General features: G+C 41.1%; 1 protein-coding gene across 1 annotated transcript in view; it reads left to right on the plus strand.

Annotated features, from left to right (window-relative positions):
• Positions 1–4530: 4530 nt before the first annotated feature.
• MMP20 (matrix metallopeptidase 20) overlaps positions 4531–23285 on the plus strand; it is a gene marked incomplete at both ends in the record, with an annotated part of 56988 nt that continues 38233 nt past the window's right edge. The window contains 5 exons of the mRNA XM_080719838.1: positions 4531–4656; positions 13954–14204; positions 19404–19552; positions 21207–21332; positions 22131–22292. Coding sequence (XP_080575964.1) covers positions 4531–4656; positions 13954–14204; positions 19404–19552; positions 21207–21332; positions 22131–22292 — 814 coding nt within the window. The remainder of the gene's footprint in view (positions 4657–13953; positions 14205–19403; positions 19553–21206; positions 21333–22130; positions 22293–23285) is intronic.

The following is a 23285-nucleotide window of genomic DNA, read 5'->3' on the forward strand; positions in this document are numbered from 1 at the left end:
CCCTGCCCGGAACCCAGGCCTTGTGACTGGGCCGGTTTCTCCTAGATTTCACTTTTTAAACTTCAATTTGCAGCTGGGCGTGGTGGCGCACGCTTGTAATCCCCGAGCTTGGGAGGCGGGGACAGGAGGATCGCGCAGGTTCGAAGCCAGCCACGCTGGCATAAGAGACCCTGTTTCAAAAAATATAAAATAGGTCTGAGAGTGTAGCCCGGAGGTAGAAGGGCTTCCAGGAACCCCAGTACTACCAAATAAAAATAAAAATAAAAATAAAAATAAAAATACTTCAATTTGCAGCTGGGCGTGGTGGCGCACGCTTGTAATCCAGCGCTTGGGAGGCTGAGACAGGAGGATTGCACAGGTTCAAAGCCAGCCTCAGCTACTTAGTGAGGCTCTCAGCAACTTAGTGAGACCCTGTTTCCAAATAAAGTATAAAAATAGGTCTGGGAGTATAGAAAAGCCTCTGGGTTCCACCCCCAGTACCACACAAAAAATAGATAAATAAATAAATAAATAAATATTAAAAATAAATAAATAAACAAACTTAAATTTGCTTCCAAAAACTGGAAGTGATCATACTCTTTAGAGTCATAGAAGTGAAAATATTTTTCTCTCTCTTGACTTCAGAATTTCATACCATCATGCCTTTTACTCCAACACCTGTCTGTCCGTCTTTGTGTTGGGGCCATCAGGATGAGCTGGACCAGTGTTTGGGGGAGAGAAAAGGGGACAGATGAACAATCAGAGGGAAGTGAAAAGGACTTGGTCCCTGTTCAATTTTGGCAGCTGCTATGAAGCAGTAGTGGTGCCGCCATAGAGGATAAAAAAGCACACAAATTTATCAAGATTATTGTAGTGTCGCTTTCCTTTCCTGAGACCCCAAAACTGATAAGTAGCATATTTATACACTAATTCATTTACTAAACAAACTTAAGTGCCTTTTTTCTCTCATACAATCTTCAAGGAGCTTATAATTTAGTTACTAAATGGGTTTAATAGACCCGATTTTATTTTTCTTCTGAAACACTTGGCTTGTACTTCCCACAGTACCTAATAGAGCTGGTGTTTGCATATGTAACCAGACTTACTGAGGGTCCCTGGCTTGTTAACTACACCCCACAGACCAACTATAACTCTACCACTCTGTCTTCCATGCAAAAAAGTGTAGCAGAATGCAATGGTGGGAGAGAAAAATTACTACAGGAGTAACCCGAAATCTCATCTAAATGTGAAGGTAAGGTATTGACTAGGTATGTCACCACTGGAAGGCGTGGCCCTAGATGGCAATATATTGAATACTTTCTGTGACCAGGATGGTCTTGACATTTTTAGACTTCTTTTCCCCTCGGACTTCTTCTATTCATGCAACTGATTCAGTAATTTTCCAACTTTAGCCCATATCAGAATTACCTAGAGAACTAGATAAAACTCTGGTCAGTGGTCCTCATTTCCAGAATTTCTACTCAGTGCATCCAAGTGGAGCCTGAGAATTCATTTCCTGTAAGTTCCCAGGTGATACTGAGGTTGCTGGTTCAGGAACCAAGCTCTGAGAATCACTGAAGGAAGCATGCTTTGAGAATCACTGATTTAGTCATCCATTAAAAAAATATCTGTTAAATGTCAACCAGTTGTCCTAGAGCCAAAATAAAAAGATAAATTGAATCCGTATGCCATAGCATGCCTGTAACCCTAATACTTAGGAGGCTGAGACAGGAGGATCACATCTTCAAAGCCAGCACACAGTAACTTAGCCACACTCTGTTTCAAAATTTATTTAAAGGACTAAGATGTAACTCAGTGGCAGAGCACCTCTAGGTCCAATCCCACTAACACACACACACACACACACACACACACACACACATTAAATATTATTTTGTAAGAGCTAAAGCCTACTGAGCACTTTACTAAAAGCTTTGTTATGGGCAGGGCATGGTGGCGCAGGCTTGTAATCCCCATGCTTGTGAGGTGGAGACAGGAGGAACGTGCAGGTTTAAAGCCAGCCTGTCTGGCTTAAGAGACCCTGTTTCCAAATAAAAATATAAAAAATAGGTCTGGGAGTGTAGCCTGGAGGTATAAGGGCTTCCAGGAACCCCAATACCACAAAAAAAAGCTTTGTTATGACACGATTTATTTTTTTATGACAATCCTACAAAGTAGGCATCTTTCTCTTTTTTTTTTTTTTTTTTGGTGGTACTGGGGTTCCTGGAAGCCCTTCTACCTCCAGACTATACTCCCAGACCTATTTTATACTTTTTTATTTTTGGAAACAGGGTTTCTTAAAACAGCGTGGCTGGCTTTGAACCTGCGCGATCCTCCTGTCTCCGCCTCCCAAGCGCGGGGATTACAAGCGTGCGTGCGCCACCACGCCCGGCTTCTCCTATTAAAGAGGAAAATTCCACAGCTACATGAGGTTTATCAACCAGCTCAAACTCACATGTATAGTTGTGAGAATTAGGGTTTGAACTGTCATATCTAAAAAAAAAAAAAATTTTTAAAGAGCTAAAAAGAAGAACCAGAGGAAAAAGATATCTCCATAAATAAAGAATATTTTCAGGAATGAGCAAAGAAATAAAATCTGGGATGCATACTAGGCCAAGGTACCCCCAGAATTCAAAGAGGAAGTTTTATTAGCAAAAGAGAGGAGTTCACATAAGCAGGTTGGATGTGAAGTCCATTGACCTTGGAGGCCTGAGGCAGGAGTTGGCGTCAGCACATTGGTGGAGGTCCTCCTGGAAAAGCATCGGGTCTGATTACTACAGTCTTCGGTTATGTTAAAGATGAAGAAATCTGTGCCTGTGAGAGATGTGCAAAGTGCAGAGTGTGAAGGATTTTGTAAAACATCTTTGAGACAATTTTGGTTTTGTTTGTTTCTGGGACTAGAAATCAAATCTATGGTCCTCATTTACATTAGGCAATTGCTGTACTATATCCCCTGCCATCTAAGACAGTTCTTAGCCAAAACATGAGCTCCTCTCCTTCATATTTTACCAGCTCTGAATTTTGCCTGGATTGGGCAAGAGTGACTTTATCTTGATTATCAGCAGTTTTTTGGGGGGGAAACCAGGATGACAGATATCAAGTAGTACCAGCAGATTTCATGCTATATGCTACGCCACCCCAGTGTTATTGGGGAATTTACACATCATAGTCGTACTGGCAATCTTCTGCAGACTAAAAAACAAAAACTGATGTTCACAGAGGTTAAATAGCTTGTCCACAGTCATAGAGCTAAAATTATCTTAAATTTAATCTCCGCTTTCCTAACTCCAAAGTGCTCAAAATGCTTTTCCCGCCATACACCACCATTTCTCCATGTTTTGTTTTGTTTTGTTGTTGTTGTTGTTTTTTTTTTTTTTTTTGGTATTGGGGGTGGAACCCAGAGGCTTTCTACCTCCGGGCTATACTCCCAGACCTATTTTATATTTTATTTGGAAACAGGGTCTCATTAAGTTGCTGAGAGCCTCATTGAGTTGCTGAGGCTGGCTTCAAACCTACACAGTCCTCCTGTCTCAGCCTCCCAAGTACTGGGATTATAAGCGTGTGCCACCACACCCGGCTATCCTTTTTTTTTTTTTTTTAATATACTCTTATAGGTACATTGTAATCATACACCATAATTAAGTTCAGAATGATAGGGAGATACATGCACACAGCACTTGGTGAGCTGCCCCCTGGATCTCACCCCGCTTCCTTCCCTTCCCCCAAACACGATATTGAGATTGGCATTAATGGTCTTATATAAGTACATACAGTGCCATTTGACATGTTTCCTTTCTCCATGCTATCTTTATATCAAAATCCATCTTAATCAGAGCCAGAACAAAGAATGTGACTCCAGTAAACTAGAGGGCACAGAGAATAGGGAGTTCTGTCCAGCATTCTGGTTAACTAAAACACAGCTGTTGTGTTAACTTGTTCCAAAGCTTTCTAACCCATATCGGTCACTTTCACCCTAAGTCAGCACAATATAATGTAATGTTGCCTTCATGATTCAGGATCTTACATGTCTCAGAACCATCATTATCAACAACATTCATTCCTGAGAAATGTCGAAGTGGATGCAGAAGATACAGGTGACTGGGTTGAATGTGGAGGGGGAACCCGGGATTATTCCATTACATTCTAATTCAATTAAATTCTAATCATTGCCCTCTTCTATAATCAGAATGGTAAGGGAGCTTAAAACTGAGACTAATAAAATGCTCCAGTAGAGTTGAATTCAAATTAATCAAGTTTACCCCAATGTGTGTCAGTAGCGAACAAACTCCATTAAAAGTGACTATTTTGCTTATTTTGTGACTTGGAAATCGAAAAGAATGAAGCTTTTCCCTGATTCCTGTGAACAGTTGGTTGTGTTACCCCATCATCAGGGAGAGAAACAAGCTGTATAATTACCATTTGAGACATGAATCATCCTTGCTTGGAGAGCCCGGACCTGCCTGACTCTATAAAAGGAGCTCAGGGTCGAAGTGCAAATGTGCACTGGCTGCCATCTCTGGGCTGATATAATTACCGAGCTTCCAAGAGGAGATGAAGGTGCTCCCTGCATCTGGCCTTGCTGTCCTCCTCGTCACAGCCTTGAAGTTGTCCACTGCAGCCCCTTCCCTATTTGCAGCCACCCCTAGGACGTGGAGAAACAACTACCACCTCGCACAGGTTTGTGAATCTTTGCCCAATACCCTCTTCCTCCTCCTAGCCAGGAAAACCTGGAAGGGAAAAATGAAAAACTAGGCAATTATCTATGATTCTTTTAAATAATAAGTGCACTTAAGTCCTTGGTACCATTTAAAATGGATGCTGGGTACATATTAGGTGCATGCATTGCATGACTGAATGTTGAGGTATCTTGCTTTATACAAAATTCAAGGCAGTTTGCAAAATGAAAAAGCATGCAATACAAAAAGACAAACAAGAAATAATGGGGGAAATAGGAGCAGAAATATAAAGACTGAGGACTAAGATTCTCATGCTAGAGGCAGGTTGTGAATTTAGTTCCTAGCAGTCACAACAAAAAGATTTTCCTGTGTTCACATTTTGAAAGATGCCTTTTGCATTCAGTGTTACTTTGATCAAAATTTAAAGAGGGCCAAGTTTTTCTTAAGTGCAAGCCCTCACTCTGCATATTCTCTCATGATCCTATTTACTCATGCTTTCTGTGTTTTCCTCTTTTAAGATCTCTACCATCTGATTGTTGGAAAGGATCTGATAGAAATTATTCATATTAGAATTTTTGTAAATACAACATGACTCAAAATGAGTCCACCTAGCTTTACATTTGAAAATAAGGGGGTGCTCCTTGACCTGTAGAAATTAATTTCTAGTGATGGAATCCCCAGCATTCATGAGAGGTGTATATGGGAGATATTTTCCCAGGTCTTTCTTTCAAGAGTCTGTCAAAGTTCAGATTACAGCTGTGTCTTAGGCACGCTTTTCTGCATGCCCAGCTGCACCTGTGGGAGCGTGGGCCTGTGCACCGCAGAGCTGACTTTCCACCCTGCACATTGGCCTGGCCCTAACAGTTTTATTTTTTTACCACTAATCCATTCTAATTGGTCAGTTTTCCCACAACACTAGTCATTAAAATTGTTCAATACAGCCGTGCATAAAAACAAGGAAGTTTAATTCAACAGCAGATGCCTAGGACAGGCCTGTTGAATTTAACTTCCTTTGGCTAGAGATAACTTGGAGACGCACTAAATTCACAATAACTCAGAAGAGTGGGATCTATTGGAGATTGTATTTTATGGGTGCCATCTAGCTCTAAGTCGCTTCTCCCTCTATGTAATGTTTTACTACCCAGACTCATGCCATGACTGAGGAAGTAGAGGTTTGTGGCCTCCTGATGGAAGGCCTGGCTGAGGCCAGAACAGATCTGAGATGGTGGGAGCCCTAACTCTAGAGTGGGCTTCAGGCAAGCGACAGTTCCTGAGCCAAACCGGGACATATCATTAGTTTACATATTGCCTATGACTGCTTTCTTGCCACTGAGGCACAGGAAAGGCTACAAAGTCAAAACATTGACGACCAGCTGGGCATCATGGCACATACCTGTAATGCCAGGACTTGGGAGTCTAAGACAAGAGAATTGCAGATTTGAGTCCAGTCTCACAAACTTAGCAAAATCCTGTTTCAAAATTAAAATAAAATAAAAAGAGCCGGGGGTATAGCTAGGAGATAGAATGCCCCTGTGTTCAATCCCTAGTACCCAAACCAAACAAACAAACAAATCAGTATCAACAATTAGCCCTTTACCAAAATAAATTAGCTGGCCTCAGTCTACAAAGGAATAAGGTCAGAAAGCTTTGGGGAAGCAATCCCTGCTAGCCTAGACAGTCAGGGGCCAGGTAGGATTTGGCTAGGGGTACTTAGAAATAATAGTACAGTCTTGGAATTGTGGAGATTTTTAATGATTCCTTACTTCTGACTTTCCAAACAAGTTAGCCGTCCCCAGCATCTGTTGTAACTTACTGGCAGAAAGACCTTACACCAAGGAGCTCAGAGATGCATCCACACCTTGGCACCTGGCACACAGCACCTTCTGCCTGCAAAGGTCCCCATAGTTCTAGGGTGAACAAGGAATCTTTGGGAGGCTAAAAGGATCTGGTCAAACCTCCAATGCAGATCCCAGAGACTAGAAAGAATAATGTCCCACCATATCATTTAGAGAAATATATAACCTCATAAGCATTATAAAATCACCAATGAAAACAATATGAAAAGAGGCAGCTCAAGTTTGTTTCTTAAATGCCTACCATGTGAGATGAGCTGGAGGAACACGAGCAAACAAAACAAGGCAGTGTCTGCTCTCGTGGGCTTACGTAGGGACGTGGGAGAGGGTGGGAATGTATGGGGAGGAGCAAAGCAAGTCAACTCATAAGGGCACAAGAATATTTCAGAAAACAATCGGTAATAATAGAAAAAAGTTAACCGATGATAGAGTGCAAGGAACGGTGGGGGAGAAGCCCAGGAAGGTCTCTCAAAGGAAGCAACATTTGACAGGAACCAGAACAGTGTGAAAGAGCCTGTGTGAAGACTGTGAAGATGTGGAGACAGGGCAGTCGGGCAGAAGAAAGAAGTGCACCAGCCCTGGCCAGAAGGAGCACGGATGGGAACTCAGCAGCAGCCCTAGGTCACTGTCTTAGAGACCAGGGAAAGGGGATACAGATGAGACCCAGGAACAGGCCAGGTCATTGCATCGTCTGGGTCCTGGTAGCCTGTCACCTCTACACTGCTCTCCTCTGCCTGGGAACACCAGATAGGGCACATTTCCAAACAGCATCCATATCTCCCTCCAAAACACACCGACACAAACATCTGCACTTGAAAATATGCATAGTTCTTATTTGATTTATTTTACACCCACTTACATCCTTTAAATTCTGATTTCCTGATTCCAGTAAAGGTTTGAAAAATGATGGGATGGTAAAATATATAACTGTTCTCAAAGTCCTGAGCTAATTTTAGAAATTTTTTTTTTAAAAAAAGCATTGGTACAGATGCTCCTTGGCTTATGATAGGAGTACGTCCTAATGACTTCATCATAGGTAAAAAATATCACAAGTGAAAGTGCATTTGATACACCTAGCCAACCAAATGTCATTGTTCAGCAGCACAGGGTGCCACAGCGCATTGATTGTTTATCCTGGTGATTATCTGGCTGCCTGGGAGCCGGGCTCACTGCTATAGCCCAACATCAAGAGAGGGTATCATAGCACACATTGCTGGCTTAGAAAAAGATCATAATATCCAAAGTATGCTTCCTAACTGAATACATATTGCTTTCATGTCATCATATACTTAAAAAATTGTAAGCTGCACCAAACCATCATAAGTTAGGGACCATAGAGTACTATTAATATAATACTTAAAACAGGCTTTTCAAATTGTCTCTAAAAATAACATAAATTTTCATTAACCCCATTATTATGAACTCATAATTAAATAAAAATAAAAACAAAACCTTCTCAATGTAAACTGAAAAATCCAGGCACCTTTACTATGATTTTATTTTCTGTAATAAAGTTTTTTTAAATTTGTTACTGTATTTAAATTTAGTTCCTAGCCAGGCGCGGTGGCACACACTTGTAATCCCAGCATTTGGGAGGCTGAAACAGGAGGATCGTGGTTCAAGGACAGCCTCAGCTACTACTTAATGAGGCCTTTTGTAACTTAGTGAATCCCTGTTTCAAAAAAAAAAAAAAAAGAATTAAAAAATAGGGCTGGGAGTGGACCTCGGACATAGAATGCCCCTGGGTTCTATGCCCAGTATCATACACACACAAAAAAAATTTAGTTCCTACTTTTCTCACTATTGTGTTAGGAGAAATTTTTTATTTTTTATGCTATCTTCATAAACATGTTTTTAAAGAGTCACAAACTTTCCATAATATGTTAGTTATCTTATCATTTATTCCTCCATTTCCTTTGTTAGACAAATAAATTATTTCCATATGAAAAATGTTTCAATGGGCATCTTTGTACTTCAGCCTAACCTAAAGGGTGTTCTTTCAGGATAGATTTCCAGAAGGGGCATTGATGAATGAAGAGACATTTAAAGTTTTTTGAGCATTTTACTTTTAGGAACTCATTTGATCTTCACACTGGAGTGAGCAGTAGAGGGAACACCTTCCTCATTTTATTGATAAGCTGAAACTAAAAGAAATTGTCCAAGCCTGTTAGTGACATAGCCCAGACTAAAACTTACAATTTTCAGACTACATCAAAGCTTCTCACAAATCCATTTCAAGGGTTCAGACGAAAAGAAAATAAATGTTGAAGAAACATACCTTGAAGTTAAGCTTATCTGAAAACATACCCAAATTTGAGTCTTAAACTCCCGTTTTTTAAAAAGAACATTATTAAAGTACACTGAGTAAGAAGATTGGAGACCACCAGGCTGCAGGTACACTCTAGGCTTCCATTATCTCTGTCGGTCAGATGTTAGAAAAAAATTAAAGGAGGCCAGGCTCTGTGGCTCAAGCCTCAAATCCCAGCACTTGGGAGGCAGAGACAGGAGGATTGCAGATTCAAGTCCAGACTCGGCAACTTAGACCCTCAGCAACTTAAGCAGGAGCCTGTCTCAAAATAAAAATAAAAGTGAACAGAGGTGTAGCTTAAGGTAGAATATCCCTAGTGTTAATCTGAAGGACAAGGAAGAGATAGAGGAGAGGAAAGGGAAAGAGGAAGAGGAGGAGGGAGAGGAGGAGGGAGAGGACCACTTGGTAATCAATTCTAAAACTTTGCGATTTGAACAACAGAGGAGTGGAGAAGGCAAAGGGGCAGATGAGACAATTCTGGAGAGCTTTGAAATCTTTGAGCCGCTGCCAACATTAAATGTTGAAATACAAGACAGAAGCAATTCTAAATGCACGTCTAAGTGTCTGTTGGAACACCCAGACTCCAAAAAGTATAATAAGACCTTGTCAATATCTGTGACAAGAATGTTCCCAGGAATTTCGGGGTCTCCATACCAAAAACAGCTGACAATTCTTCAAAGAAGGATATTTTCGGGCCGGGCGTGGTGGCGCACGCTTGTAATCCCCGCGCTTGGGAGGCGGAGACAGGAGGATCATCGCACAGGTTCGAAGCCAGCCGCGCTGGCTTAAGAGACCCTGTTTCCAAATAAAAATATAAAATAGGTCTGGGAGTGTAGCCCGGAAGTAGAAGGGTTTCCAGGAACCCCAGTACCACCAAAAAAAAAAAAAAAAAGAATATTTTCACACTTTGTCTAAAGAAAAGGAGCTCAAACACTGAGCCCAAAACGGTGTCAAGCACAGGGCCCATGTCTGTGCTACAGTCAGCATCCCCAGCAGGAAGGAAGGAGCATGCAGCTGAGCCAGTGAGATCAGAGACACCAGTAGAAGTTGGGTCTTACAGTGCAACGTGGCAAGAGTTTTACCAGTATAAGAACCACATCCTACTGAAGCATCAGGTAGAGAGCAACTCACTCATGTCTTTTTTAATAACCATAGTTTCTATTTTTATTCTTACCTATTAAAAGGCACTGTTTTAATCCTGTCTACTGTGACCAGTCTTAAACCTTTTGCAGGTCTAGCACATATATATTTTTAATTTAGTGTGTGTGTGTGTGTGTGTGTGTGTGTGTGTGTGTGTGTGTTACTGGGGAGTGAACTCAGTGGCATTCTACCTCCAAGCTATACTCCCATCCCTATTTTATTCATTTATTTTGAAACATGGTCTCAATAAGTTTCAGAGTACTTCATTAAATAGCTGAGGTTGGCAGTAAACCTGCAATCCTCCTGTCTCAGCCTCTCAAGTAATAGGATTACAAGCCTGTGTCACCATGCCCAGCAGAAAGACTTTAATTTTGAATGAAATTATCTTAATGCGATCATAAAGATAAAACCAGTGTTACAGGAGGCTGAAACAGAAGGATGGTAGTCTCAGCAATTTAGCGAGATGCTCAGAAACTTAGTGAGACCCTGTTTCAAAAAATAAAAATGGCTGAGGTTGTAGTTTAGAGGTAGAAATCCCCTGGATTCAATCCCTAGTACACATATACATACATACATACGTACATACATACATACATATACACACGTGTGTATATGCACATATATGCATTATTAATCCCTTCAGCTATACCTTTCAAAACTCTTTCCTCCAATTCAAACCACGATTTGAATAAGGAAGAGAAGGCAGGGTTGGATCTTCTTTTCACTTAAAAATTTGAGATATTTTTATCATGAATTTTTTTGCACTGAATTGCTTTTTTTAATTTATTTATTTTGATTACTGAGTTTTTGGTGACTCCCCCACTTTATCCCCCTGAGTCCTGGTTTGTGACTATACAACAGTTTCCTGCAATAGTGTGACAAATATATTTTCACTTAATTTATTATGAGCACCTTCCCTTATAAAAACATATTTTGTGAAGCAAATTTAGACTGTAGAGTATAACATATAACTCAGCAGGGGAACTAAGTACTTGAAATCAAAACAATCTCAGAAATAGTGAATATCTGGTTTATATAAAGAGCAGAACTGAGGAACAGAATTCAAACTTCAACTTGCACATAAAGGAATTGACCAAATCGATTTCATCTGTGTGTGTGTAAGTGTGTGTGTGGGTGTGTATGTGTAGGTGGGGGGGAGTTTTCGAGCCATTCTACCTTCAAGCAACATCCTCAGCCCTTTTTTTTTTTTTTTTTTTTTGGTGTTTAAATATGGTCTTGCTAGGCTGAGGATAGTCTTAAACTTGCAAACCTCCTGCCTCAGCCTCCCAGGTACTGAGGTTACAGGCATGCACTTCCTCGCCTAGCTCCGAGTCAATTTCATCTTTCATAAAGGACAGAAAATGCCGGGCGTGGTGGCGCACGCTTGAAATCCCTGTGCTTGGGAGGAGACAGGAGGATCGCGCAAGTTGGAAGCCGATATAAAAAATGGGACTGGGAGTGTAGCCCGGAAGTAGAAGGGCTTCCAGGAACCCCAGTACCACCAAAACAAATAAAAATAAGAAGTAAATAAATAAAAATAAAGGACAGAAAATGCTGAGCGTGGAAGTGGAGCTCACTAGTCTCGCCTGTTTCAGAGTGCTGCATGTAGGCGCCCAGGCCTGGCTCTCTGTGTTGCCTCCCACTTTTCCTCCTTCTTGGGTTTTCATCTCACCTAAAAGTTTGAAGGAACCATCACCAAGAAAGTGAGCTCCTCTCATACACAGAGCAGAGAGTAAGGAAATAGAGCGCCCTCTCCAAACAAGTCAGGCTTACCCCTTCCTGTTTTCCCTAACAGTAACAAGTCCACGTTCATTGCAAAAAACTTTGAAATAGGACTAGGGGTGTAGCTCCGTGGTAAAGCACTTGCCCAGAATGTACAACCCGGGGTTTTATCCCCAGCTCAGCAGAAAGGGGGAAAAAAAATTTAAATATAGGAAAGTATAAAGATGAAGTTAATAGTCACACTTAATTCCATCACCCAGAGATGACAAATATTAATTTTCACAAATACATTCATTTATTATTTATTGTGTTATTTGAAAGCATTTATGAAATTGTGCTTATAAACTGTGTAAAGATTTCTCCTCTCTTTTTCTCAGTATATTACCATTATGTTGAAACACTCCCCCATGACATTAAATATTTTTCAAAAAAGTGATTGTAGGCTGGGCGCCGTGGCATATGCTTGTAATCTCAGTACTTTGGGAGAATTGAGGTTTCAAGGGCAGTCTCAGCAACCTTGTGAGACTCTCTGAAACTTAGTGAGACTTTGTTTCAGAATAAAAAAACAAAATCAGGCTGGAGTGTAGCTCAGAGATAGAATGCCCCTGGGTTCAATCTCTAGTACCACACACATACACACACACACACACACACACACACACACACACACACACGTGCACACATATACACACACACAAGCACACAAAATGTGATCTTGGTAGAGACCTAGTTTTGTATTGCATAAATTTATAATAACATATCAAATTAATCCCCTATTGTAAGATATTAAGTTCACTTCCAATTTTTGTTATTTAAATTTATTATTTATTTATGTTCCATTATTTTATATAGCTTATTAGTAAATAATATGCATAATTTATATAATGTACAAATAAGTATATGAACAAGAGAGATATCATTTATAATGGATATCTAGTAAACAAGGAACTCTATACTATATAATAAAAAATCATATATAGAGACATATATGATAGATGCATGTAAAATTTTAGGTGCTCTTTGGTTATTTTTCTGAAATAGTTGAGCAGGTAAAACTCCTGGGCTGGAGTCAGGCCTCAACCCTGCATTTGATCACCCTGCCTCTCTCACTGTACCCAGTCCCAGCCCTGAGTCATAGAAAATGTGTTTTGGGACAATATATTCTAAGGGGTTTTAAGTCTGTATGTACAAATGAGGCCTTTTAACTTCTGGCTCATTTTATTTGTTTCAAGGGGGCAAAAGAACTTGTCTTAAGAAACCTCTCCCAAGAAAACAAACTCCATCCCACAACACACCTGAACTGCTTAAACGCCTCAACTAAGTAGATTGACTTCTGCCTTTATATCAAATCAGAGGCTGGAGCATAATGCCTCAGAGAGTTAAAAGCAGTTACATTATGCGTCATGAAAATGAGAACATCACTTCTTTACAAAGAAAACAGCCTTTGTCTTGCAAACTAGATAAGGAATTTCAATGACAAATATTAATTCCCAGGGAAAATGTACACTTCATTTTCCTTCCATTGTTTTTTCTTTTAAAAAATTAAGGCAATAGTGCATATTCATCAGATTCAGTAAAATAAGAAAAAACTCTGAAAGGCAAGAAGACAAGCCAGGTGTGGTGGTGCATGTTTGTAATCCCAGTACTTGAAAAGGCTGAAACCACAGGATTGCGCATGTTCGAAGCCAGCCTCAGCTACTCGGTGAGGCCCTCAGGAACTTAGTGAGACCCTGTTTTCAAATTAAAAAAATAGAAAATAGGTCTGGGAGTATAGCTCAGAGGTAGAAAGCCCCTGGGTTCCATCCTCAGTACCACAAAAAAGAAGAAAAAATGCAAGAAGACAAAAGAAATTAGAGCCAAAAGTCTCACTACTCAAAGATAATCATCAATAATCTGAAATAGGTATAAGCTATGTCTATGTAAATGTATTTAACTTTTTTCAAAAATGGAAACATATACTCTACACACTATTTTCACATCAAGAATATTGTCACCCTCAAATGGTGGCACATTCCTATAATCCCAGTACTTGGGAGGCTGAGACAGGAGAATCACAGGTTTGAGATCAGCCTTAGCAAATTAGCAAGACTCTGAGCAACTTAGTAAGACTCTATTTCAAAATAAAAAATAAAAAGGGCTTGAGTATAGCTCAGAGGTGGAATGCCCCTAGGTTCAACCTCCAGTTTAAAAAAAAAAAAAAAAAAAAGAATATTGTCCTGTCTTACATGAGCAAGAATAAACACCACAAATGTGTCAGCCTGCCTCTCCATTGCAGGCATATCTTGACAAGTATTATACAAAGAAAGGAGGCCTCCACGTTGGGGAGATGGCTGCCGGGAGAGGAGGCAATGCAATGGCAAAGAAGATTAAGGAGATGCAAGCTTTCTTTGGTCTCCAAGTCACGGGGAAGTTGGACCAAAATACAATGAATGTAATCAAGAGGCCTCGCTGTGGAGTTCCTGATGTGGCAAACTATCGTCTCTTTCCAGGTGAACCCAAATGGAAAAAAAATATTTTGACATACAGGTAATGAGACTGAGTCTTTTCAAATTCAGACAGAATCAAAATACCTCTCTCTCTCTCTCTCTCTCTCTCTCTCTCTCTCTCTCTCTCTCTCTCTCTCCTGTTTCAATCTCCACACACATCATTGCTCTTAAGAAAATATCTTTCTTCTGATCTATATAAAAGTCATGACTTCCTTCCTACAACCATAAGAAAAAATAAGAACTCTGACAATAGGAAATTCACTTGAAACCATAATATCACCATTAACCATCATTAGGCATTACAGATAATGATTTACCAATTAGAAATAGCACATTCAAAGTCGGGCATGGTGGCACACGTTTGTAACCCCAGTACTTGGGAGGCTGAGACAGGAGGATTTCAAATTCAAAGCCAGCCTCAGGAGCTTAGTGAGGCTCTCAGCAGCTTAGTGAGACATTGTTTCCAAATAAAATATTAAAATTGGTCTGGGGGTGTATCCCAGAGGTAGAAGGCTCCTTGCTTCCACCTTAGTATCAGAAAAGGAAAAGAAAAAAAGGAAGGAAGGAAGGAAGGAAGGAAGGAAGGAAGGAAGGAAGGAAGGAAGGAAGGAAGGACATCCATCTTTTTGTGTATGTATATGGGGGTAGAACCCAGGGGCTTTTCTACCTCTGAGCTACACTCCCAGACCTATGTTTTTATATTTTATTTATAAACAGGGTCTTACTAAGTTGCTGAGAGCCTCAATAAGTAGCTGAGGCTGGCTTCAAACCTGTGCAATCCTCCTGTCTCAGCCTCCCAAGCGCGGAGATTACAATCGTGCGCCACCACGCCTGGCCACATTCATCTTTTTTAAAAAAGTAATCTAGTCTAGAACTAATAACCTAACAATACCAACCAGTTTTCTCAAAATGATTTGCTCAATAATAAAGATAAACTCACACAATAATAACTTGATTTTTCATTGATTCTAAAAGTCATTTATCAATCATTTATTTTCTATAACAGGCATTTGGTTGTGGGGTATAAAGGTAAATAGGCCCCTTCTTCAGACCTTAGGGAACTCACAGAATTTGGAGGAAGACAGATGCAAAAATCTTCAGCTCTGCATAAAGAGATAGATGCCACAGACCTAAGTAGAGAACCGCAGGGGCACATGGAAAGAGGTGTCCAGTTGCTAGGAGCCAGGCAGTAACAACTGGGACTGACAAGAAGACAGTGTAGCAATCCCAACCTCCTCTTGCCACCCCACCAACCACCCTACACTCTAGCCTCCTCCAGTGTAGACCAACAAAGGAAAGAACCTTCCTTCCTCCCTTTGCTCTGGGTATGGAGGCCAGAATTCCCTGCTCCAGCAGCCTGGACCCACTTCTGGGCCCAGAGCAGAACTCCTTCACAGATTAGTTCAACTGAGGGTGGATCAACCAAGGTGCCTAATCTGCAGCCTGACAGTAGGTTTGAGAGGAGTGCATGGTGTCTGCATGTATGGGCCACATGCATGCCAGATGGATGCCATTTTGGAAAGAAAGGATGGCCTCCAATGTGTAGTCTTGCTCCAGGTCTTGCAAACATTAGGGATTTCCAATAGAAAAACAGACAAAGCAAATAGCAGAGAGTGAAATGGCCTGTGGCGCTGAGCGGCCCTCTTGCACTGGTGCACCAGCAATGCCTTGAGCTTGAGCAGAAGGTGCAGGAAAGGGAATTGAGGCTGAGAGGCAGCCTGAACAGCAACTAGAACATGATGCTAAGGAGTCTGGACTTCATCCCTGGCAGTGGAGAGCCAGGCCAGGATGGGGTTGAATTGCATTTCTAGGATGAGCACATCTGGATGGTATCCGGAGATCAGGAAAGGATGAACTGCCCAGGCACTGGTGTCCCAAAGCTGTCTCTTAGCAATGCACAGGAGCTGATCTTTAAAATGTCAGAAATGTACGGGCCAGTGGTCAAGCTCCCAAGAATTTTGTGCGCTGGCTACCAAGATACAACCATTATTAAACTATATAAAGTCACAATTTCATTATATTTAAAATAGAAGTAATCAATATTTTTTCTGTGTTACTGCATTTTATTGGCACAAGGCTATGCACATCTTTTTTTATCTGTGTGGTGAACACACTATACTATGGGGCCCTCCTTCCTTCTGGTCTTCTACCAACATCCCAGGGAGTGAGGGCAAGTCGCTAGCTTGATATCAGCCACAGTGAGTGTTTACAACACAGACATCAGCAAACCAAACACATAAGAAGAGTTTTATTTTCCCTCGCAGAGCTGGCTGTTAGACTCTTGTAGAACACCAGCCTGTGATCAAACACTCAGGGAGCATTCCGAGCATTCTACTAGGCCTCGCATAGCATGCTAGGAGCATATGAATCCATAAGGTGGCGCTCTAAACAAAAAAAAACTAAAGCATCCAGGACAATATCCTCCATTAGCAGTTGACTACAGGAGTCATTATAAAATAAGAGTACGACAAATATGTATGGAAGTCCATAGAATCTTTTCATGGTTCCCTTGAATTGAGTCCTATGATTTTAGTCCATGACTGTACAGCAAAGTTATAAGGGGCATGGACCAGATGAAACGGCACTTGGAGAAATATAATATTCTGAGATAAATGGAGCAACCCCCAAATCCCTCAAACACACACACAGTGCCCAGCCACTCCTGCTCCCAAGCAAGCTTCATGCCTCCCTCCTTCAAAAGGCAATAGCATTCTCTTAGTGCTCTGTATAACTGCTGAATGGCAGAATAACTTTCTATAACAATACCAGAAGGCTTTTATTTAAGTTACATAATAATTACATGCATGAACTTTGGAGTCAGACAGAACTGGACTCAAATCCTGACTAATCACAAAATGTAGGTGATAATTACCTATCTCTTATGGGTTGATGTGAGGGTTAGATGACATACCATATTCAAAAGGCTTAGAGCTGGCGTAGGGGATTTAGCTTGGTGGTACAGTGATTGCTTAGAATGTGTGAAGCCCTGGGTCTGATACCTAGCAACACACACACACACACACACACGGTGCTCAGAATCATCTTTACCATAGAGTATGTTTTCAAAGACTATTAGCTAAGGTTACCATTGCTTTGTCAATTGACAGACCCAGAGACAAGATTTTCTCCATGTTCTCTTCTTTTCTGGTGCTACCCTTTTCTCCACCCTTGTCTTTTCCAGCTGAACACACATAATCAACTCAAAAATACAGCTGACATCTACAATATGGGGTAATTTCAAGGTACCAACTATATAAACTTGTGATAAATCACAGATTTATATTGCAAAGTGGGTTTGGCTTTTTTTTTTTTTTTTTGGTGGTGGTACTGGGATTCTTGGAAACCCTTCTACCTCTGGGCTACACTCCCAGACACCTATTTTTTATCTTTTTATTTGGAAACAGGGTCTCTTAAGCCAGCAAAGCTGGCTTTGAACCTGCGCGATCCTCCTGTCTCCGCCTCCCAAGCACGGGGAATACAAGTGTGCACCACCACGCCCTGCGGGTTTGGCTTTTTTTGAGAGCATTAAATAGTTCTTTTGAGGATCTTTCTGATTTTTTCCTTTAAATCTACAGCTCTCTTTTTTGGGCTCCAAACTTGGGATAGTCCCTAACTCCTGGGATTAAAGAGAGCCTGTTCCTTTCCCTCCACCTCCTGAATTGAGTTATTTACCATTGTCTGCAGGACAAGGTCCTTCCTTTGGGGACCCATCATTACTATGACTGGTTTCTGGTTGAAATTGTTCCTCTTGCATCAGAATAACCTAGGATACTTGCTAACATGCAGGTTTCTGGACCACATTTGTATGTTTAATTAGCTTCCTAGGTGGTTTTCACATATCCTTAATCTTGAGAGCCACTAAATGGCCCCTACAGGGCTAGCTTTGATTTTATACTTTAGCAAGTATTTTCTGAGCCCCTACTCTGTGCGAGGGACTGGAGTGCAAGGCTAGAGAGAGAAAGTAGGCTCATGTCCTGCTCCTGAGGTTGGCTCCCACACACCTCGCTTCTCACTTTGCAGCTACTATTTCAGCCAAGCCCAAGGTTCCAGGTAGAGCTTCCTCTCTCCTGTCTTTCCTTTTGCATACCCCAGAATCCCCAAGCCGTGGGTTTCAGAGCAGAGAACCACCCATTTGTCCAACAAGCTCTACCTTTTCCTGCCTTCAGATGTCACAATCACATCAGTGCTTGCTGAAATACTCAACCCATTGTCAGTCCTAGACAACATTCTTTCTTAAAGCTAACACTTCCTCTTTAAGAAGGCATTATTTTAAGGGAAAAAAATTTCCCAACAGTCCTGGGGAAATCCTGTTGACCTTTGAATGAAAATTTGCAAAAAAAAAAAAAAAAAGCAAAACCTCAAAATTGCACAGTTATATTTTTTATAATTGAAATTTTTTTTCTTTCTTTTTGTGGTACTGGGGGTAGAACTCAGGGGCTTTTCTACCTCTGGGCTATACTCCCAGACCTGTATTATATATTTTTATTTTGAAACAGGGTCTCACTAAGCTGCTGAGAGCCTCACTAAGTAGCTGAGGCTGACTTTGAACCTGTGCAATCCTCCTGTCTCAGCCTCCCAAATACTGGAATTATAAGCGTGTGCTACCATGTCTGGCTTTTATAATTGAAAATTTTTTAAATTATTTTTTTGGTGGTACTGGGGTTCCTGGAAACCTATCTACCTCCGGGCTACACTCCCAGACCTATTTTATATTTTATTTGGAAACAGGGTCTCTTTAGCCAGCGTGGCTGGCTCCGAACCAGCACGATCCTCCTGTCTCCACCTCCCAAGCGCGGGGATTACAAGCATGCGCCACCAAGCCCAGCTATAATTGAAATTTTTAAATCAGCCTTTCGGGGAAAAGAGATTCTCTCCCAAAAAACATGGCTTTCAGAAAGATAGACTTCTCACTAATTTGAACATTATGCAAATATTGTCAAATATTGTCTGTCAAAATGAGGGATAGCTTAATGATAATGAAAGTCAAAGTGTTTCAATCTGAGATCATCTCAGCCGCCTCTCCTTGCACCCCTTCATTTGTCTTGTTTAACATACAGTCATTTGACATAGATAAAAGCAAAATAGGAATTACTGTTTCAGGAAAAAAGTCTAAATTTTAGAGGTACATTGAATTTTTTTTTCTTTTTCCATAACCTATTGCATAATGCTTGCCTTCATTTAGGATAAACTACTGAAAAAAAATAAAATAAAATAAAGCATGTTCCTTTTCTTTTCACAGAGTATCCAAATATACAACTTCCATGAGCCCTGCAGAAGTGGACAAAGCTGTAGAGATGGCCTTGCAGGCCTGGAGTAGTGCCATCCCTCTGAGCTTTGTCAGGATACACTCAGGAGAAGCTGATATTATGATATCTTTTGAAACTGGAGGTATTATGGTGCTTCTTAAATTCCATTTACTAAAGCAAAGGAGAATTGTTCCAATAATGTTTCTTCTACATATTTAAGGTGATCAGCATAATCTCTTTCACTCAGTGTTATGACGGGCAAAGGCCAAGACCATGGCCAAGTCATGGTCTTCGTTGGCTCACAAAATTGAACCAGAGGAGTTCTTAGCCTTTCTGGTCATCATTAGATTGAGCTGTAGAATAATTGACTTGCCATAAAAAGTGTCCATTATGGTTTTGCTCCATTAGGAGACTGATTCTGTCATATTAACTTTCCCATTGGTTCAGAGATCACCAGATCTCATATTTGCCCATGATGATGTATATCATTATTACCCTCCTTCTATGTTACCTGAGAATTTGGCACAGTGGGTCCCCACTGAAGGAAATAAATTCCAGTGACCCTGGCGCAGCTCCTCTGACACTGAGTAGTGTTTGGGAGCAGGGCGTCCTGTCTCCTCCATGCTTGCAGAGTACCTTTGGGGAGGTGCACAGGAGACCCACCTCCACTTTGCCCACTTTTCCATCCCCCCAACTCACCGTGGTAAGGAGGAGAACATGACTTTCCACAGGATCCACGGCAAACTCCCAGCCCTTCATAGAAAAAAGTGTGTAGGAAATAGATAAAGGGAGGAACAGATGGCCTGTGAAATCCGTTTCCCTTTTCCAGCTTCCCCACAATTAAGTGTGAACCACACAGCCTCTTCCCCTCTGCAGATAACGTTTCTAAGTGTCCTTAACATTTCAAGTTCCAATTTCAACTTTATTCTGATGTCATTGAGGTAAAACATGTTTAGGAACTAGAAGAGAGGAGATCGAGCAAATCCTGATTACAAAAGCTTTAGAAATGGCCCTGAGTGTAAGCTGGCCCCCAGTAGGTCTGTTCCTCCCAGAGGACGAAGGCCAGCTGGTGAAGTGGCAGGACAGAGTGACTCAGGACAGCTTTGCAGGCAAGGTTGCTATTACGTGGCTCTCTCTCTCTGGGTCTTTCAAGCTGCTGTCCTATCCCCTAACACAAAAGCCAGCTAGGAGCCATGCAGTCATTGTGTTAAATCTTCAGGACATGCAATTTGATTAGACTATGTTGCACTGAAATCTGAGAAAGGGCAGGCCTGAACTTTGTTTTACTGGTTTATTAAAAACAAGGTATACTCACTAAAATTCTGAAAAATTACTAAGTGTGGCTTCTACTATGGCCCTCACTTAGTTCTTCTTTCTTTTTATTTTCTCTGAAATGAACTGTTAACTAAAATACAGATAGTAAAACTGGGCGTCGGAGTGCACTCCTGTAATCCCAGTACTTGGGAGGCTGAGACAAGAAGATCACAGGTTCAAGGCCAGCTTCAGAAAGTTAGCCAGACCCTCAGCAACCTAGTGAGACTCTGTTTCAAAATAAAGAATAAAAAATTGGGCACAGGGTGCAGCTCAGAGGTCAAATGCCCCTGGGTTCCATCCCCAGACCTGCAAAAAAAAAAAAAAAAAAGAAAGGGGAAAAAAAATATATATATATATAGTTAGTTAGTTAGTTAGTTAGTTTAAGTGCCAATGCCATTCAAAATGTTGTCCATTCTCCATGTCCTTCAGAACCTGTAAACCTGTAGGACTTAATCCTGTCGGCTTAACTTTCTGTTGTTTAGATCATGGGGATTCCTATCCATTCGACGGGCCTCGTGGGACACTGGCCCATGCATTTGCACCCGGAGAAGGCCTGGGAGGAGATACACATTTCGACAATGCTGAGAAGTGGACTATGGGGATGAATGGTATATATGCACAATTCACCATAACCTGGAAAATATTGTACCTTCTTCTGGGCCTCCATCATGAAACCTTGAGGTTCAACGTCCCAAGCCACCCTTTAACTAGGGAGGCTGGCTAGGAAAAACAAGTAAGCCAAAATTCCAAAATGGAACACCATAAGGGAAAAGATACACCCAAGATTATGCTGTAGACTTGTCCGGTCTCTGTTTCATAGCATATAGTCTCAAGCGCCAGCAATCCCCTCCTCAACACACAGCGCTCGTTTTCTTTTATTACAGAGCATTTATCATTTCTTACTTGTACTTGGAATAGGCTTCATCCAAAGATGACCCAAGGGAATCAGTAGTTTTTTTAAAAGGGTGATGGGGTTGGTATATAGGCTTCAGAATATCATGCAGGCCACCTGGAAATCTTTAGTGTGAAGCATGTGTGGATTTAAAAACGTAGGCTGTAATAGCAGAAATTTATTCAAGCATGTGTGGCCCAAACCTATACATTATTGCAAGTTTCATTGCCACTGCTACCTCCAAGGCCCTTCTTTATCAGTCTGTCAAGCACACTTAAAATGGACAAAATGGATTGTTTTATACCACCATCATCTCACCACTTGCCCACAAAGGGAGAAAACCAGACCGAGGTCAGCAGCCATGCGTGCAAGAATAGCTTGCCAACCTTTGAATAATCTGGTAGTGAAATGTGATGAGTTAACTGTGATCTGGGAATAAATTCACCTGTGAAGACAGAAAACAGAGAAAACAGAAACCTGTGTTGATGCTGCCTTTCTCTCTCATACTGTTTAGGTTTCAATTTATTTACTGTCGCTGCTCATGAATTTGGCCACGCCTTGGGTCTAGCACATTCCACAGACCCATCAGCACTGATGTACCCGACTTATAAGTACCAGAATCCTTACAAATTCCGCCTGCCCCAGGATGATGTGAGAGGAATCCAGGCATTGTACGGTATGACCACTACAATTCTTTGACCACTAATCCTGAAAGGAACAATCATTCGGTCTCCAATTTATTTTATTTATTTATTTATTTATTTATTTATTTCCTGGAAACCCTTCTACCTCTGGGTTACACTCCCAGACCTATTTTTTATATTTTTATTTGTAAACAGGGTCTCATCTCCTAAGCCAGCGAGGCTGGCTTCGAACCTGTTTGATCCTCCTGTCTCTGCCTCCCAAGTGCAGAGATTACAAGCATGCCCAACCACACCCGGCCAGTCTCCAATTTAGAGAAAGTGCATTTTGCCAAGAGTTACTTGCATATGTAAAACTCTATCTAGAGACCATAGCCCCAGTGATGTCTTCTTGAGCAAATCTTATTTACCAGTTATGAACCACACTCTCCCACCCCAGGATGCACAATTAAGTTTCACAGCTTTTCTCTAGGGCATTCTGGTCCTGAATGGCCATAGGAAATCTAGTCATTTGTCTGTTTTTCTAGTGCAAGTCAAAATTTACACTTCAGAAAGGACAGGTATATTTTATAATTCATGTATATGGTACTTACTCATTTGCCGTTAAGTGGCCTTATCTTCCTAAAAATATCCATGATGATGGTATAGCTCCACCTCCCAGGTGTGAGACCACCAGCAGTTTATGAAACATGCTCATCTGTGTTGCTCACGCCATCCTTTTGACAAAACTGTAGAGTGTGCAGTGCTTTCCTCATCTGAAAACTGAGAAAGCTGAGGGTCAAAAATACCTACTAATATATTCCAAACCAGGTATTGTGGCACAAGCCTATAATCCCAGGACTTGAGAGGCTGAAACAGGAGGATTTCGGGTTCAAAACAGCTTCAGCAACTTAGCAAGAACCTGTTTCCACATAAAAAGGGTGAGGGATGAGCGCAAAGGTAGAATGCTTCTGGATTCAATTCCTTGTACCACAAAACAACAAACCTTATTAAAGTTACTAAGATATTTCAAATGATCTTGTGTTAAA

This window comes from Muscardinus avellanarius (genome assembly GCF_963383645.1).
Source record: "Muscardinus avellanarius genome assembly, chromosome: 1".
Lineage (NCBI taxonomy): Eukaryota > Metazoa > Chordata > Mammalia > Rodentia > Gliridae > Muscardinus > Muscardinus avellanarius.